The sequence below is a fragment of the Grus americana genome, chromosome 24 (genome assembly GCF_028858705.1).
Source record: "Grus americana isolate bGruAme1 chromosome 24, bGruAme1.mat, whole genome shotgun sequence".
Taxonomy (NCBI): domain Eukaryota; kingdom Metazoa; phylum Chordata; class Aves; order Gruiformes; family Gruidae; genus Grus; species Grus americana.
The window spans coordinates 1,144,297-1,160,487 of NC_072875.1; the positions used below are offsets into that span (position 1 = coordinate 1,144,297).

General features: G+C 62.3%; 1 protein-coding gene across 4 annotated transcripts; it reads right to left on the reverse strand.

Moving 5' to 3' along the window:
* Window positions 1-925: 925 nt before the first annotated feature.
* ABCG4 (ATP binding cassette subfamily G member 4) lies at window positions 926-15,364 on the reverse strand. Of its 4 annotated transcripts, XR_008574057.1 has the most exons (16): window positions 14,890-15,363; window positions 13,017-13,254; window positions 10,377-10,494; window positions 10,160-10,292; window positions 9,851-9,901; window positions 9,521-9,666; window positions 9,065-9,188; window positions 8,705-8,819; window positions 8,268-8,407; window positions 7,893-7,991; window positions 7,529-7,697; window positions 6,873-6,973; window positions 6,518-6,676; window positions 6,230-6,348; window positions 2,994-6,118; window positions 926-1,515 (listed from the first exon to the last, which is right to left on the reverse strand). XR_008574057.1 is itself a non-coding variant. In XM_054803011.1 (15 exons), the coding sequence occupies exons 2-15, from the start codon at window positions 13,243-13,245 to the stop codon at window positions 5,893-5,895; spliced, it is 1,929 nt and encodes a 642-aa protein (XP_054658986.1). In that variant the 5' UTR covers window positions 13,246-13,249; window positions 14,890-15,364; the 3' UTR covers window positions 926-5,892. The 4 variants fall into 4 exon arrangements, 3 of the variants coding, with proteins under 3 accessions (XP_054658986.1, XP_054658985.1, XP_054658987.1); XM_054803011.1 differs by having other exon boundaries at window positions 926-6,118; window positions 13,017-13,249; window positions 14,890-15,364; XM_054803010.1 differs by having other exon boundaries at window positions 926-6,118.
* Between the last annotated feature and the right edge of the window lie 827 nt (window positions 15,365-16,191).

Sequence of the window (16,191 nt, forward strand, 5' to 3'; positions counted from 1 at the left end):
TCCTGCAACGCCGTCCTGTCCCATCCTGCCCTGCGCACAGCGGCCCCCAGCTCCGCCGAGCAGGGCGAGGAGAGCGGCCACGTCCACGCTTTGGTGGCGAGGCAGAGGGGCCGGCAGGCACAACAGCAGGGTAAAACACCTGTACCCCTAAACACAGGGGCTCACGCAGTATGGGAGGGGGTCCTGCGGTCTTACCACCAGTGCTGTAAGGGCAGGTTTCCTCTGGACACTTCTGGCGGCTCTACATCCCCAGCTGGTGCCCGGCTGTGCAACAGCAGCCTGCAAGGAGTGAAATCCCCCCGTGCTCAGCTGCTGCCGCCTCACACAGAGCGCTGTGCAGGGAGCAGGACACCAGCAGCCACGCAGGGAAAAGACCCCAGAAGAAGATGCGCTGGCAGGGCAGCCCAGAGCCACCTGGTTTTGCCTGGCTGTGTAACACACGTGTGTGGTCATATACACACACACAGATATATATCCCTACCCTTTCACTGCTTGCGGATCTGCTCTGGCAATCCAGTGAGGCGGTGCCGAGCCCAGAGCCAGCAGTGTCTGCGGGGCTGCGCGCACTCTGCTCGGTCCCTGGGTGCTGCTCCAGGCAGCGCTGGCTCACCCCGGCCAGCCACGGGCAGCGCCAAGCCCGGCATGCTGGGGCTGAGGGCTCACACCTGGGTAACCCCGGAGGCCACTCTCGCACCCCAAAGGCCTGCGCAGAGCCCACACAGACACGCACGTCCCTGCATGCCTTTGCACACGCTCGGCACCCGTCCCCAGCAACGTGTGCAGCCGCCTGCACCTGTGTGCTGCCCCCTCAGCACCCCCCTCCACACCCCGATGCAGGGATGCCTGTTGGTGTAGCCAGGCACGCACATCACCCCTTGCATGCATCCCCTCTGGCTGCTCAGGGAGGTGAAGGATCCGGGCAGTACACTATAAATATAAGTTTTATTGATGTGTGAAATCCAACAAGTACAGCTGGCATCTCAGAAAGACTGAAATAAGCCGCAACATCTCCGCCCGCTCAACGGTTCCCGAGGCCCTCCAGACACCAGTGAGCACCAAGCAGGGACCTGGGCACCCTGTCCCTGTGGGGAACTTACCTGTATGCATGGCACAGCCCAGAGAGACAGCAGGGCCCCGCCAGCAGCCCCCTGCTCCCCCCAGAGCCCAGGGGCTCACCTCTGCCCTGCCTGGTTCCTGCCAGGCTGCAGCTGTGGGCAACGGTGCCCCGGCCCTGCTTCGCAGCTTCCCCCCAGCAAGGCGGAAGGACCTGGGCAAATGCCACCCACGTGCAACTTCCACAGCAGAGCTACGGCTGTGCGAGCAGACTCCCTTGGCCTTTGAGCTGTTATCTGCATCTTATTTTGGCGAACGGTCCCAGGAAAAAAGCAGCTCACCTCCAGTCATGCGGGAGCATGGGTTTCAACAGCTGCACTTCTCTGCACGGTCCACCCCTGCCCTGCATCACACGTGGATCCCGCTGTACAACCTCTTCTGCACACGTGGACGAGGTGAAGGCTGGAAAACCACAGGGACCAGCGTGGCAGGGATGCACAAAGAGATCCCAGGCAGCTGCAGGCTGCCCATGGCACCAGGAGCTCCCATGGCAGAGGGACGGGACAAATGGTGTCCACACACAGTGAGAATGAAACACTGTTTTATTGCCTGATTTGAGAGAGGGGTGAAACCCTGGGAGAAGCCCCATCCTCTCCCTGTGCTAGCCCAGTTTCCCCTCCAGCAAATCCTAGCACAAGCCAGGCGACGATGCATTTGCTCTTCTTGTGCGTGTGACAAAGGTGGCCTGGACATGCGTGGAGGTGAGTGGCCATAGCCCTGCTTGCCTGCCTGCGTTCACAGCACGCACGGGGAGAGGCAGTACCTGATACAACCATGCCCGTGCGCTGAAGGAGCCAGGCTAAGGGGCTGAAGCAGTTTTAGATGGGTTGAGGTTCAACCAGTGCTCCCAGGGAGCTGGAGCCACGGCCTGAACCACATCCTCATGCATTCAAAGTGCATTGCAGGGAAAGGCAGGGGCACAAGGGGAGAGGAGGTGTGGGGGAAGAAGCCCGCTCTCCTCCATCACACTCCTCATGATTATCCAGACGCATTCCCTGGTGGGATTCCTGTAGCCAGAAGCACCCACGGCCCCATCCCCTGCTCTGATAAAGTGCATCCTCGCTGCTGCATGCCAGCCCAGCACATGGGTGCTCCCCATCCGCTCAGGACAAGGCAAGACCCAGCCTGGGCACCCCTGACCCCACACCACAAAACAACCAGTGTTATTGCCGAGGTGTCCTGGCACAGCCTGGCTCAGTGCCTATCTTGCCCTGAAGAGACCGTCCCGCAGAGATGCCCGCTAGCCCGCGGGCTGGAGCAGCCCGGTCTTTCTCCGCTAAGGGCCCCCCAGAGCAGGGTGGCTGCACCCCATCCCTCTGCTGTTCCAGGGCAGAGACACCCCCTCTTGCTCTGCTCCTGTGGGGCCGGCGGACACCCGGGCAGCGGAGGGGCAATAAACCCTGAGTGCTGAGCGCAAACATGCTCGGTCCCTTTGCATTTCCCTGTGCCTTCCACCGTGTCTGGGATTGTCCTCACTGAGAGGGAAGGGGCAAGGGATGGCCCCATTCTGGCACCTTGGCTCAGTTCACTCCTTGGGCCCTGTTTGCCCTTGGGCACCACCGAGGGTGCTTTTGCCTGGGGCAGAGTCTCCTAGATCCAGGCTCTCTGTGCCACAGGGTGCTCAGATCCCTCGTTCGCTGCAGCCCCTTCGTACCAACACACACACTTGCCGGCTCCCTTGGGTGTGCTGGTGCCCTCCTCCAGGGCACCTTAGACCTGCTGCCTTGGCCCTGGGGATGAGGGGCGCCTGCCTCGTAACCCCCGCTCCCCAGTGTCCTTGCCCAGCTCAAGGACACAGCCATCCTCCATCTCCAGAGCTCACCCTGCCCCACAGTGACCGCGCACCTGGTTAGCCGGGACTTTGCGAGCTGCGCACTCACCGGTGCAGGAGGCCCGAGGTGTGCTGAACTCTCCTGGAGATCCTGGGGGTGCTGCTAACCGCCCTGTCGCGGACAGGCTGGTACGAGCAGCCACCTGTGGAGCTACCCGCTCCAGCAGCCTCCCCGCGGCCACGCTGAGCTCACAGCCTGTCCCACGGGGTTTCTCTGCAAGCAGCAGAGGATGACCAGATGCTTCTGTTGTAGCATCCCGGTGTGTGGGGGACACGGGCAGTGGCAGTCACGGGTGCCTGCTGGTAGCCTCCTATGCTCCACACGTGGGCCATCGCTAGCCCATCTCGTCCTGGTCCTTCTAGGAGTGGTGGCGGCACTGGCTGCGATGACACAGAGGTGTCCTAGGAGGTACCACGTGCTGGGTGCAGAGAGCAGCAGGACGCAGCGGTGGGGACAGCAGTGCCTCCAATGTGCAGGAAGCAGGACCCACCATGAGAGTCCCCGCTGCCAGGGAGTGGGCAGGAGGCAGGAGCTGCGCAAAGCTGCCCCGTTGGCACCTCCTGCTGACTTGGTGTCCACGCAGGGGAAAACCCGCAGCCCGGCGGCGCGCTCCCTGTGCTGGGCAAGGCTTAACTAGCCGCAGCCCAAGAGCAGGACAGAAGTGGGTCACCGGTCCCATCAGCCCCACGGAGAGTGAGATGGAGAAGGGTGACAGCCTGCAAGCTCCACCGCCCTCCTGGCTTCCTGCTCATCCGCCCACCTGGTGACGGAGCAGATGTGGGCACCGTTCCCCATTTGACCGCGCCCCTGCAGACGTAGCTGGCAGAATCATGCCCAGGAGACCGCGGCCCCCCAAGCTGGCACGGCTCCATTGCAGAGCACGGCACAGGGCTAGCAGTGAAGGAGGATCCAGGCGCAGAGGGGAATTTTGTGAGGGACAGCAGTAAGTCAGACAAGAGCCCCTGGGGAATACCCCAATGCTCAGCATAGAAAGGGCATCAGGGCATGTCCTGCTTCCAGACCCTCTGTGCAGGAGAGCCCCGTGGCTACAAGCTCCTTGCAGTGATGCTGTCCAGGCAGAGGAAACCCGACCTTGCTGAGCGCCCAGCATCAGCGCTGCCACGCTTCTGCCATCCACCTGCAGGCCAGTCCGACCCTGCTGTGTGCAGCAGTCCCAACATGAGCCGGTAAAAGCAAAGAATAGTCTCAAGGATTTTGCTGAAATCTGGCATTTGCCCTGCAATCCCCTGCTACTCGGAGCGTGCTGGCAGCAGCGTATCACAGACCGCACTTGAACCAGGGCCCAGCATGGCAGGATGGGGCAGAGCTGCCCTCCTCGTGTCCGTGCTCACTAAAAAGCAGCGGGTTCCCGTGCACATGGGTGACCAGCGCAGCCCCACGACACCGGTGCCAGCACACCCAGAGACAGGCCTGTGCTATATGGCCAAGCAGCGCTGTGCTCCCAGCACAGCAGGGTGTGCAGATGCCCCACCAGCTCTGGTCTGCAGTCTGCTCCTTTGAAGAGCCAGTGAGGTGCTGAAATGCCTTCCCTCTGCAAGGGGCGTGGAGAGGCAGGTGATTTTGGAGGAGCCACTGGAGACACTTGCCAAAAGGGACCTTTTCCTGATACCAGTCACAAAGTGCAAAGCCCTTCCCAGCATCAGGGTCGCCCAGTGCAAACAAACCACTCCAAGATCTCACCTGCTTTCCAGTTCTGGCATTGCTGGGACCTCCTTACGCACACTGCTGCCCCGGGAGGTTTGCACTGTGAAGAGACTGGGCGTCCCTGGGGCTGACATCCCCTCCTTGCAGACGGTGCTGAGCACGGCTCATCCTCCCTGTTCTGCCGAGACAGCCAAAGTTGTGCCGGGGGAAGAGAAGCGAGGAGCGAGACACTGTAAGGGAAGGGCTCGGGCCCAACTCTTCTCCTGCAATAGAAGCTCCAGTGATGGCACGGCTGAGCCCAGCCCTGCTTTTCAGCCACCTGGCACCGGTAGGGTGCGGGAACCTAAATCCTCCTCACTCCATGCAGCACTTGAAGGGACCAGTCACTTCTCTCCATGTTGGTCGATTTTCTCCTCTTGGCTCAGACCCCAGAGACGACAGAGACTGAACTCCCTAAGGTCTAAGAATATGGTCCCATTCCCACAGACCCTGCCACATCCCCAGGTTTGAAGATCCCTACTCTGAGGATGGCATTTGAGCAAAAGTCTGAGACAGAGCTCTAAGTCCTTCTCTGCCTGCTGGGTCCCGTTCCCCTCCATGCAGACTGGGAAGCAGCGGGGTTTATAAAAAAAGAAAGAAAAGAAACAAAAAAGAGGGGGATTTACGCAGAAAGAAAAAGGGGATGCAGCAATTTCTGTGGCTACAATGACAGGAAACACTAAAGCCTTGTGCAACTTGGCCTATTGCACCTTCGGGCTCTTCTTATCGCTGACACACACGCTGCTGGCCAGGCCGAGCAACGGGGCTCGGTGCTGCACTATCCATCCTTGCTCTGCAGGCGTCTCCTCTCGGCTTCAGCCCCAGGCTCGGGCAGCCCCAGGGCGCTGCTCCCCTCCTGCCTGGAGCAGCTGGCTCCTCTCGGCCTCGCTCGGCAGACAGCCACCTCCGCAGGACCGTCCCTGGTGCCCCAACGTGTTTGGCAGAGAAGGGCAGGTGCTGGGCAGAGGCAACGAGAGGGGACCCAAGCTCCGTGGGGTTCGGCAGTCCTGGGGGAGAGGGTGGCACATGCCAGGCTGTACAAAACTTTTGCAATGAAGAGTGCGTGGAAAGGTTAAAACAGTTCCGAGATGTGTCAAAACCCTTCTCGACTGAGCTAGGTCTGGCTGGCACCTACAGACACCTCTGCCGTGGTCCGTGACCTGCCAGAAGCACTGTATCCATCTGCAGAACGTCTCTCACAGCAGGCCAGGCCTGGGAACGGCACTGGCGCCCCAGGGCCCCTTTATCTCTCTGACTTGACTTTATACCTGAGGACCAGGTAAGCCAGGAGCCGCAGGATGATGAAGAAGATGCCCAGGATGAGGAAGTCCAGGTAGAGCTTGGCCTCCTCCACGTCCAGCTCCTGCAGGATCTTGATGGGCTTTTGGAAAGGGCAGAAGTCCTCGAGGCACTCCAGGTCCTCACGCTCCATGGCATAGATGGTGAGAATGACGCCCTCGAAGCCATACCTAGGGCAGAGCACACCACAAGAGTCGTCATACGTCCCAGGCAGCCCTCTTCTCTCCCCAGCCCATGGGAGCCCAGGGCAGGGAGTTTCTGGCCAGAGCACGGGGTCCCACCTGACATAGGAGACGTAGGAGCTCCACTGCAGGTAGGTGGGGATGGTCTTGAAGCTGACGAAGAAGCCAGAGAAGAGCAGGACGGGGATGGCAGTGACAGGGCCCACAAAGGTGGCCACCTGGGGAGCAGAGGCCACTGGGTGTCGCGTCCCTGTCCACAGGCGCACCACCTGTGGCACTCACACGCCTGCCTATGGGCCAGAGTTCCCTCCAACCCTCCTTGTAGCGGGACCCCCTGCGACTCTCCCCTCATCGCCACATAAAGGTAAAGCCAGGGCCCCATCTGACCTGTAGGGACGTGGAAGCAGCTCCGATGAGAAGCCCAAGGGACTGGGCCACCAGGGCCGTGGCAGTGGCCAGGGCAGAGAAGAGGAGGAAGCGTGTGGCTTCGGGCGGCTGGCCTGTCATCCAGTACACGATGCTGCAGTACGCGATGGGGCAGATGACCTGGAGAGGGGCAAGCAACGAGACCGCTCTGATGGACCCATGGCCATCCTCACCCCACAGACCCTCCGTGAAGGACGGAGGGCTGCAGGGACCCCCTCAAAGGCAAGCCCGGGGTACTGGGGTAGCCGGGAAATTGGCTGTGCCGAGGAAGGCACGTGAGCATCAGGGCCACGTTCTAGTCCAGCTGAAAGCGCACCTGGAAGGGCACGTCTGCCATGGTCTTTGCCAGATAGTAGGCTTTCAGGCTGTACCAGTAGTTCAAGTGCTCTCGCAGAAATACAGACATCTCCTGGGGGACTGCATGGAAACAAGGAGTTAGCAGCCCCAGCCCCCAATCCCACCTGCCGCGTTGCAGGCAGATGCGATGCCGCCCCAGCACGGAGCACCAGGCAGCCTCCTGCCTGCGCCACGAGCGGGTGCTCAAAGCTTCGCCAGGGAAAAAAGTCAGTGACCGATATGGGAACTTTCTGCATGGAAAAGTCAGCTTGGCTGGGGTTTTTTAGGCAAACTTTTTGAGGAAGTGAGAGAGAGGCAAAGCAGCTGAAAATGCAGCTTTACAGACATTTCCTCAGCAAAAAAAGAAAAAATTCCAGCATTCTGCTTTGAGCCAGCAAGTACATCGTAGCCAAACAGTAAATAAAGGGCAAAACCGAAGTATACCCAAACAGAAGTTTTCCCCTTCTTCGTTTGATTTTTTTTTTCCCCTCCCCTCTCTTATTTCCCTCCTTTTGTCCAATTCATCTGGCTCCGCCATACGCCACCCAGCAGACACGCTCCCACGCTGCTGGAGCACCCCCCTCTGCCCCAAGGGCTGGGAGCAGCAAACGGGTGTGAGGGGAAGGAGCTCCTTACAGGTGAGGATGGTGGGCATCAGTGCAGCAAACATGAGGAAGAGCATGGAGAAGAAGAGAAAGCCAGTGTTGTTGAAGACTTTCCCCGCGTCGTTGCCAATGTGCAGGTAGAGCAGCCCGATCAGCACCCCGATGCAGATGTGGGACATGAACCGCAGGTGGGTCAGCACCTGCGGGCAGAGAGGGTACAGGGGCTCAGCGAGGCGGGGATGCACCCCATGAGCATCCCAGGGCAGCAGAGGTCAGCCTGCCTGCTCCTCAAGGGTGAGCCCCGCTCCAGCCCCATTTAACTCTTGTCTCTGCCTGCCCCCAGTGACCAACAGGCCCCATCCCCTCAGCCCTGGCCCAGCCTCCCCTGCCCTCACCGTGTCCCTTAGGATGCAGATAAAGGTTCTCTTGAAGAGGATGCAGAACTGAGTTGAAGTGCTGGTGGCAAACGTGTGGCTCTCGATGTGGTCCACGTCCTGCAAGACCACGGGCAAGTCAGTGACGTGGGTCAAATTCACAACACGGGCTCACTACTAGGACGGCACCCAAACGCTCCTAGCGCGCCCCTTGTGAGCACCCCGGTGAGAACAGGCACTGCCAGCTGCCAGCACAGAGCTGTTGCTGAAGACAAGCGGAGGCAGCACACAATACGTGTGTGCTGTAGGGCAGGGGAGACTGAGGTGTCCCTGGGTGGGCACCCCAGTACCTGCCACTCCCTGACACCGCAGGAAGCTCCTCTCGCCCCCACTCACCGTCACACAGTGTGCCGGGCACGACGGATCTGTCTTGTCGGGGCTGCTCTTCTTCTCGGCCATGGTGCACATGCCGTTCTGGACGGCGCGGAACAGGACAGGGTTGAGGTCTCCATACTCTCCTGAGGCCACCTCGATAACTGTGGAGGAGGGACAGGATCCCCGAGAGGCGCTTAGCCAACCCTTGCCATCACTTTGCTGCTCAGACCGTGCCCCCGTGGGGCAGGGGAGTGGGAGCCCAGCACAACCCCCGTCCTGTGCTGCTGCACCACACGGCAGCACTGCCCCGCCAGCACCCAACAGGACGGGCACAGGCAGCCCTGCTCCCGGGGAAACCTGGGGGAACACTAGGCATCCCACAGGGCTTGGGAACTGGGTTTGGACCTGGCCACCCTCTTGCTCCGCACCACGGTCCCAGCTGGGGCAGGGGCACTCACTGAAGTCAGCGGGGTTGTGGTATGTGGGGCAGTGGAGGCCGAGACCCTTCAGGTAGGGGATGAGGTTGGTCACAATGCCTTTGAAGATGCACTGGCCCTGGCTCAGGATGTACAGCTGCAAGAAAAAACTCGGATATGGCAGGTGCAGAGCAGACAGGGGCACTGTCACCCGCTCCTACCCACCTCCCTGCCCTAGGGTGACACAGGGCACCCTTGCCAGACCCTGGCCATCAGGGCTGTGTCACGCAAGCCCCAGGCCACATGCCTGCAGCCCATCCCTCCCACGGCCTCTCTCCTGGGTCTTGGGACCAGAGGAACCCCGCGTCCCTGAAGAATCCTGCGTCCTAGCCCAGACCAAACCTTGTCGAACATCTCAAAGAGCTTGGCGCTGGGCTGGTGGATGGTGCAGATGATGGTGCGCCCACCCTGAGCCAGAGACCGCATCAGGGAAACCACCTGGAAGCACGAGGCGCTGTCCAGACCGCTGTGGCCACGCATGATGGAGTGGAGGACAAAGAGACAGCAAAGAGAGAAGGGGAGAGTTGAGAGGGGGAGAAGTACGTCCTAAAGGTGTCCCCACTTGCCTCCCCTGGTGAGCACCCTCCTCTCAGATCGATGGACAAGAGCATCCCTTTGCAGACCCAGCCTTGCCATGCCCCAGCTCCTCCTGGAGCCCTGGTGGGCACAGTCATATCCCACCCTCAGGCCTCGCAGCCCTGCTGTGCTCCAGAGGGTGATGGCCACCCCAGTGTCCCCCGGTAGGGGAAGCCCAGCTGGGCAGGCAGTGCTGGGGAGCCCCGGCCCCTGCGGCCTCACCTCGTGGGCTCGTCGAAGAACATGACCGGAGGGTTGTTCACCAGCTCCAGGGCGATGGCCAGGCGCTTGCGTTGGCCCCCCGACAACGAGATGGTGCGGGTGAAGGAGCACTCCAGCAGCCCCAGGGCCGTCAGGATCTCGTTCACCTGCGAGACAGCCTCATGCGCCACGGGCTCTCATGGACCTTCACCCCATCCCTGCCACCTCCCTTCAGACCTCCATTGCTGGGAGCCCCTTGGCGTCCCCTGGTCCCCTCCAGGCCCTCCCTTCCCTACTGTCCCTGTCTGGGGACTGACGAGGGTGCCTGGGCCCACCTTCCTCTGCACTTACCAGCTCCTTCTTCACCTCCTGCTTCTCGCTCAGCTTCAGATTAGCAGAGACCTGCAGGGAGAGGATGGGCAGGAAGACATGACTGTCAGGTGTCGGGAACAGAATCGGTTGCACTCTGGCCCTGTCTCTGCCTAGCCAAGGGCTGGGAGCGATGGCTCAGGATGAAGGCAGCAAGAACAGCAGGATTTCGTTCCCGTGTTCCAGAGCCCTTGGAAATGCCTGATGTCCGTGCGGTCTCAGTGACCGAGGACACAGGCCACGGGATGCCCCACAGAGCCCAGCAGGCTGCCTGGCTCTTGCATCACTCACCATCATAGCCTCCAGCACGGTGAGGTGTGGCAGGAGCATGTCGTCTTGCATGATGTAGCAGGACATCTTGCGGAAGGTACGCAGGTCCCGCGGCCGGCCATTCACCAGAATCTGGCCCTTCATGCCAGTCTCCCTGCAGGAAAGAGGCGTGGAGGGATGTAGCATAGAGGCCGCTAGCCCTGCACCCCCAGACCCACTGGCTTCCCCACAGCCTCACCTGTAGCCAGCCAGGATGTTCATGAGTGTGGACTTCCCAGCACCTGATGGCCCCATGATCCCAATGAGCTCCCGCTGGCAGAACCTCCCTGACAGGCATTTGAGGAGAGTCTTGTACCCTAGAGGGAGAGAGCAGCATGGGTTTGACTTTCCAGAGCAGCAGCGCTACAGGGACCGCGATGCCACCCCAGCACCTGGGGGAGCTCAGGACCTCCGTGCGTTGCGCCAGGGGCTGCGTATGCCCGGAGACCGTCTCCATCAGCATCCCCAGGACTATAGCCACAGCAGCTGTCATTTCCAGAATGATCCCTGACCCTGGTCCTTGGCTGGCCCCAGTGGTTTCCAGCACCAAAAAGGCACGTGCTCTGGATCACAGCAAAGACCAGGGAAATCTCTGGGTCGGGGCACACAGCTGCTGAGAAAGACTACCAGGTTGTGACATTAGTCCTGGGCATGTTGTCCCAGTCCCTAGGGCCGGTGGAGATGGGCAATGAGAAGCAGGGTAGCATGGGGTAGGCAGAGTCCCCAAGCCCGCCAGATGCCCGGCTGTTGCCTTCATTGGCATTCATGCTGTGACACCCGGCAGCAGCCACTGCTAATCAGACCTGGAATTATCTCTGCTTTAGATGCAGCTGATTAGCATTTTCTGGCAGAAGGAACATGATGTGTTGGGAGTAGGGAACGGGCACAGCCTCAGGCTCCAGGAGCTGCCCTGAAAACACAGCTCTGGCAGAAGAGCAATAGTATACAGGGTGCTAGGACCAAGCTGAACCACAGACCAGGTCTGAGCATCTCCCCGCTGGAAATACGCTCCCCACGCACCCCGTGGTAGCAGCTGGCGTTGGACTAGGGCAACGTGTCCATTGCCTGCCCCCAGGCTGGGGCAAGCGTCAGAGCCAGACCAGCTCGCAGCCCTAGTACTACTAGGGGGGCAGCTCCTCTGGCTTGTCCATCCCCAGGGCAGGGGTCTGGCACCTCAAGCTCCCAGTTCCTCCTCTGCACCCCTCAGAGTCAGGCGCCCTGCATCCAGGCCCGGCCCCCCTGGCAGAGCGGCAGCGGGGGCCGGGAGAGGAGGGCAGGGGGCTGTGCATGATGACAGCAGAGTGAGCACGCCCAGCAGCCCCCCCAGCAGATCCCAGCAGCACGCACACGGCTCTGGCACCGCGCATGCTGCTCACGTCGGCGCCACTGCAGCTTGCGCAGCGGTTACTTGCGTTCATTGACTGCCAGTAACCTCCTGCTTCAGCAAAGCGGGGCGGCCTGGCCGGATCCTGGGGGCTGCGGCCAAAGGCACCGGGAGCTCCCCACCAGCTCTTGCACCTGCCCTGGGGAGAGCAGAGTCCCTCCCACCGCCACCCCGGGATGCCAGCACCCCCCTGCATGCTCTTCTCCCGTCTAGCTGCCCGAGCCTTTCCCCCTCCCTCCCTGCAGGGCACTGGCCCCCTGGCAAGCAGCCGGTCCCCAGGACTCCTGGGTGCTGCAGCACACTCTGCCCTGGGGAACCCATGGCTGTGCCATGGCTCCTCCTGGGACGCTTCCTCAGCATCCCAGACAAACGGGCGGACCTCATCCTGGGGAATGTCAGAGCCAGTCCCACAGTCTTTCAGTGCCTCGGTTTCCCTAGCTGCAGACCCTGGTTGGGGACAGGATCAGAGGCCTCATCCAGAAATCCTGGCCGGCAGGACGCCCCGAGGAGCGGCCCTGCACCCTCGGTCTGCTCACCCCAGGCCCCCATCCATCCATCCATCCATCCCTGCCTGCCTTCAGCTTCCGCATGTCAGCTCCCCCTCCACCTCATGGGGCTGCCTGACTGGCATCCCATTAACTGAGAGCGCTAATTAAAGCGGACTGCCACCCACCAGCCACCATCTGCCTCCCTTCTCCCCACCCTGAGCTCTCGGCCAGTCTTGCACACAGGAAAGGGGACCGTGGCCTCAGCTGCACAGGGAAGAGGAAATCTTCCTCTGCTGGAGAGGAAATCCCCTGCAAACCACACATATTCTCCTTACAAGGCTATGAGCTGGGGCACCCCTCGGAATCTCCTGCTGTCGGCACATCGCACACAGCCATCAGACCCCAAACAGCAGTGCTGAGGAAACTCACCCATCCCAGCTGCCCCTCACCCACGAAATCCACCCCATCTCCCCCATGCAGCCCTGGCCAGAGCCTTCCCTGGCCAGATAATTCCCTGGGATACGATCTGCTTTCCTCCAGCATCGCACAGCAGCGGTGCACAGCAACTGCTGTGGGACACGAGCCTGGCCTCCACCCATGGGCACCCAGCAAGGACAGACAGCCACAGTGCGGCTGCAGACAGACAGCGGGGCCAGACGGCCCGATCACCCAGCCAGACCCCACTGCCGCAGAGGACAGCAGGGCGAGCGGCTCCAGCATCTCCCGCTGTGGCTCCCTGGGTGCAGCGGCCCTATTGCCACGCACTGAAACAAGCTCCTGCTTGAGAGCAGAGGCGCTCTGCGCTTGCAGAGGCTGTGCCGGCAGCAGGAAGCGGGCAGAGAAGCGAGGAACCCAGCACAGAGGGAGACGCTGGGAACCTGGGTGAGACCAAGGCGTACAGAACAGGGCAGGGGTGTGATGGCCCTGAGGTCCCCTCCCCTGCCCCTCCCCAGCTGGCAGGTCCTACCTCTCTTCCTCCACCAGGAGCCTTCACGCACAGAGTAGGACAGGTCAATGAACTCAATGTTGACAGCCGAGCGCTTCGGGAGGTGGGAAAACCTCTGGGCCTCTGTGATGTGGTTCTCCACCTTCTTCAAATGGGTGGTGAGCAGGGGGGCATCGGGGGGGCTGGCGTGGCACACCGTGTCCTCCAGGGCAATGGAGACACACGCAGGATCCATACCCTTCTCTGCCATCCTGCTGTTCTGTGGGAAATGCATAGGGATCGACTCGCAGTGGGCCCCTCTCTCAGGGCCAGGGGCTGCAGGGGCTAGGGACCGGCTCACAGCGAGTCCTCTCACGCTCTTTCCCTCTGGCTCCTCCGCCTTGTGATACGCTGCCCAGCTGTGGTCTGGCACCCACAGCTGGATGGAAGGATGGACCTGGCCAGGGCAGCCGAGCCTGCGCTGAGGGGCTCGCAGCAAGGAGCAGCTGATCAGCTCCACAGTCAATAATTCATGCACCTCCTGTGGCTGCGTCCAGCTCCGGCAGCAGGGCTGGCAGGCTGTTCGGCTCCCCTGCTGCCGTTAGGCTCCCTGCCCCACTCCTGTCCGCGGGATGTGAGGTGGGAGACCTGATGTTCTGCCCTTGATGGGGGACACCCAGCTGAACGCGGATGTCCCTAAGGGCTTGCCAGGTATTACCCAAGTCCCAAGCAAGCAGACTGTTACAGCCAGTTCCTCAGACAAAGCACGCTGAGCCTCACCCAGGCTCCTGGGGCAGAGCAGTCCTGGCCAGATTAATCCCTCAGCTGGTGCCTGGGGTCCCCATGGGCTTGCTAGGACAGACTTAATAAAACAAAGAGAAGGCCCTGCTAGTACCAGTCCTTCTCTGCCTCCCTTGGCTCATTGCACCTTGCTGGCTCCTACCAGCACAGCCTCAGAGACCAGGCCAGCGCTTAACTGGGGCCATTGTGTGACGCTAACGCACACGCGCCCAAATGCTCTCCCGCTGGGTGGTATCTTTTGCATGCAGTCCTCCCCACAGCTAGCTGCAGCAAGGCCAAGCTCCTCACACCTCTGCTTGGCTTGACGACTCTCTGCGGTGCTGGGGCGGAGGGGGGTGTTAAGCCACGCATGGTGAGGGGCACGCTAGTCCCGGGTCCCACTGCAGCACCGCAGACTGGGAGGGGGCTGGGGATCCCTATAGCACTGGCTCAAGGAGCCTGAGCTGCGCCTGAGCAGGCTGGGCCCAGCATCCATCCCAGCTCCAAGGCGGGGGTCCTAATGCTTTGCTAACCTACATTTTGCTGAGGTGCAGGCTGCAGGCAGCTCCTCGCTACAGCTGCAGCGCACGCACACACGCAGTCCCCCGAAAGGAAAAGCCGGCCTGGCGAGGAACCGTGCGGAGATCTTCCCAGCCCTCTCCCCTTTGCAGACAGATCCCTTGCGGGGCTGGAAGAAAGCCAACCCCAGCCCTGGGCAGAAGAGGTGGGAACGGGGGCTGCGGGATCCCAGCGCTCAGATCCCCGTCTCTGCAGCCGCGACATCGGGGGCACGCTGGGCACAGCGGGGGGCTCGGGGGGCTCGGGGGAGCAGCGGGCACGAAGCGCCCTCGGGCTCACCTTGACTCCTTCGGCTGGGCGTCACACGGAGCGCTAAATCCCGCAAGCCGCTCTCCCCGGCTTAGCCCATTTCCGAGGCGACGGGCGGGGAAGGCAGCTTTGCCTTTGCCGAGGATGTTCCTCCTTCATCCCGGCTCCCCGCCGGCCCCCTCCAGCCCCGGCCGCCCCCAGCCCTCCACCGCCCCCGCAGCCCGCACGGCCCCTGCCCCGGGAGGGGAGGGCAGGGCAGGGCAGGGCAGGGGGCTCCCCCGGGCAAGGGGCTCCCCCGGGCTCTCACCTGGCAGGCTGCGGCGTCTCCTCGCCCCGCCAGCAGCGGCCGTGCCTCGCCGCCGCTCTGCGCCCAGCGCCCGGCCGTGCCTCCGCCGCAGCGCCCTCCGCCTCTCCCTCCTCCGCAGACAAAGGGGCGATGCCCGCGGCGGAGGTTGGGGGACGGCGCCCGGCGCCCCGGCCGGGCGGGGAGCGGCTGGGAGGCAGCCGGCCGGTCCTCAGCGCCGGGCCCCGGGCTGGGCGCTGACCCCGCGGGTCCCCAGCCGGGGTCTCCTCCCCATCCCTCCGCTGGGCTGGGCTGGGCCGGGCCGGGCGGGCAGGGCGGGAGGGGCGGCTCTCCGCCTCCAGCCCTGCAGTGGTTAGCAGCCCCCCCCGGACCCGGCTGTCCGGCGATGCCCCTCTCCGCCGGCTTTGTCCCTGCTGCCGCTGCCTGTCGGGGCGGCGGGATGGGCTGCCCAGGCGGGCAGCACTGCCAGGCAGCGAGAAATCCTCTTAAAGGGACCGGCCCTATTTCCTCCTCCCGCAAGCCAGAAGGCCCCGAGCATCCTCAGTGCACAAGCCTGGGGTTTGCCAGCCCTGTCTCCGCAGCCCCCCCACGCCCCCACCCGGTGCCTGCTGCTGTTCACACATGGGGCAGAGCCCACCGCAGCTCCCCCCATTGCCACCTCAGCCCAAAACCCCGTGGGCCCAACACTCCCCTAAGTCTGCTCCCACCCGAGACGCTCCTGGTCCTGCCCTGCCCTGGGACAGGGGCCCCACCACTGCACAGCCGCCCCAATGGGGGCACAAGCTGGCTGAAACTTGGGCTGCAACACAGCGGACTGTCCGGGATGCCCACGCCAGGCATTAAGAGCCAGGGCTGGTGGGGTCACAGCTGGCCGCAAAGGGCCTCGATAGGAGGGTGCTCCCCCTCCCAGGGCTTTTCCCCCCAGCACACACTCCCCTCCGCAGTTCATCGTGGGGGGACCTGCCAGCCCCCTGGCACCTCCACCCTCCGCAGCGCCACGCCTGGCTCCATCCTCACTGTTACTCACACCTCTCACCCACCACCGCGCTTAAGCATGAAAGACATATGGAAATGAGCGGCACTAACAAGAGTATTAATTAAAAACCCATCTGCTGAGCCAAGGAAAGCTTTCCCCTCCCACAGCCAGCCTTGGGCTGGGACAGAGCTTAGGGCAGTGATTTGGCTCCTTGTTGGAGCAGGATACAGCCAGAGAAGAGACTGCAGGGCAGGGTAGCCCACAGGCTGGGAAAGGAGAGGGCACAAGGAGGGAGTTGTGGAGCCAAGCAGGTCTTCAGTCATCTCCTC

Coding starts and splice junctions, on each gene's coding strand:
- ABCG4 (XM_054803011.1), bottom strand. CDS start 13,245: ATGGCAGAGAAGGGTATGGATCCTGCGTGTGTCTCCATTGCCCTGGAG. Junction 8,820..9,064: donor TCTTTGAGATGTTCGACAAG/GTTTGGTCTGGG, acceptor TTTTTCTTGCAG/CTGTACATCCTGAGCCAGGG. Junction 6,974..7,528: donor GATGCCCACCATCCTCACCT/GTAAGGAGCTCC, acceptor GTTTCCATGCAG/TCCCCCAGGAGATGTCTGTA.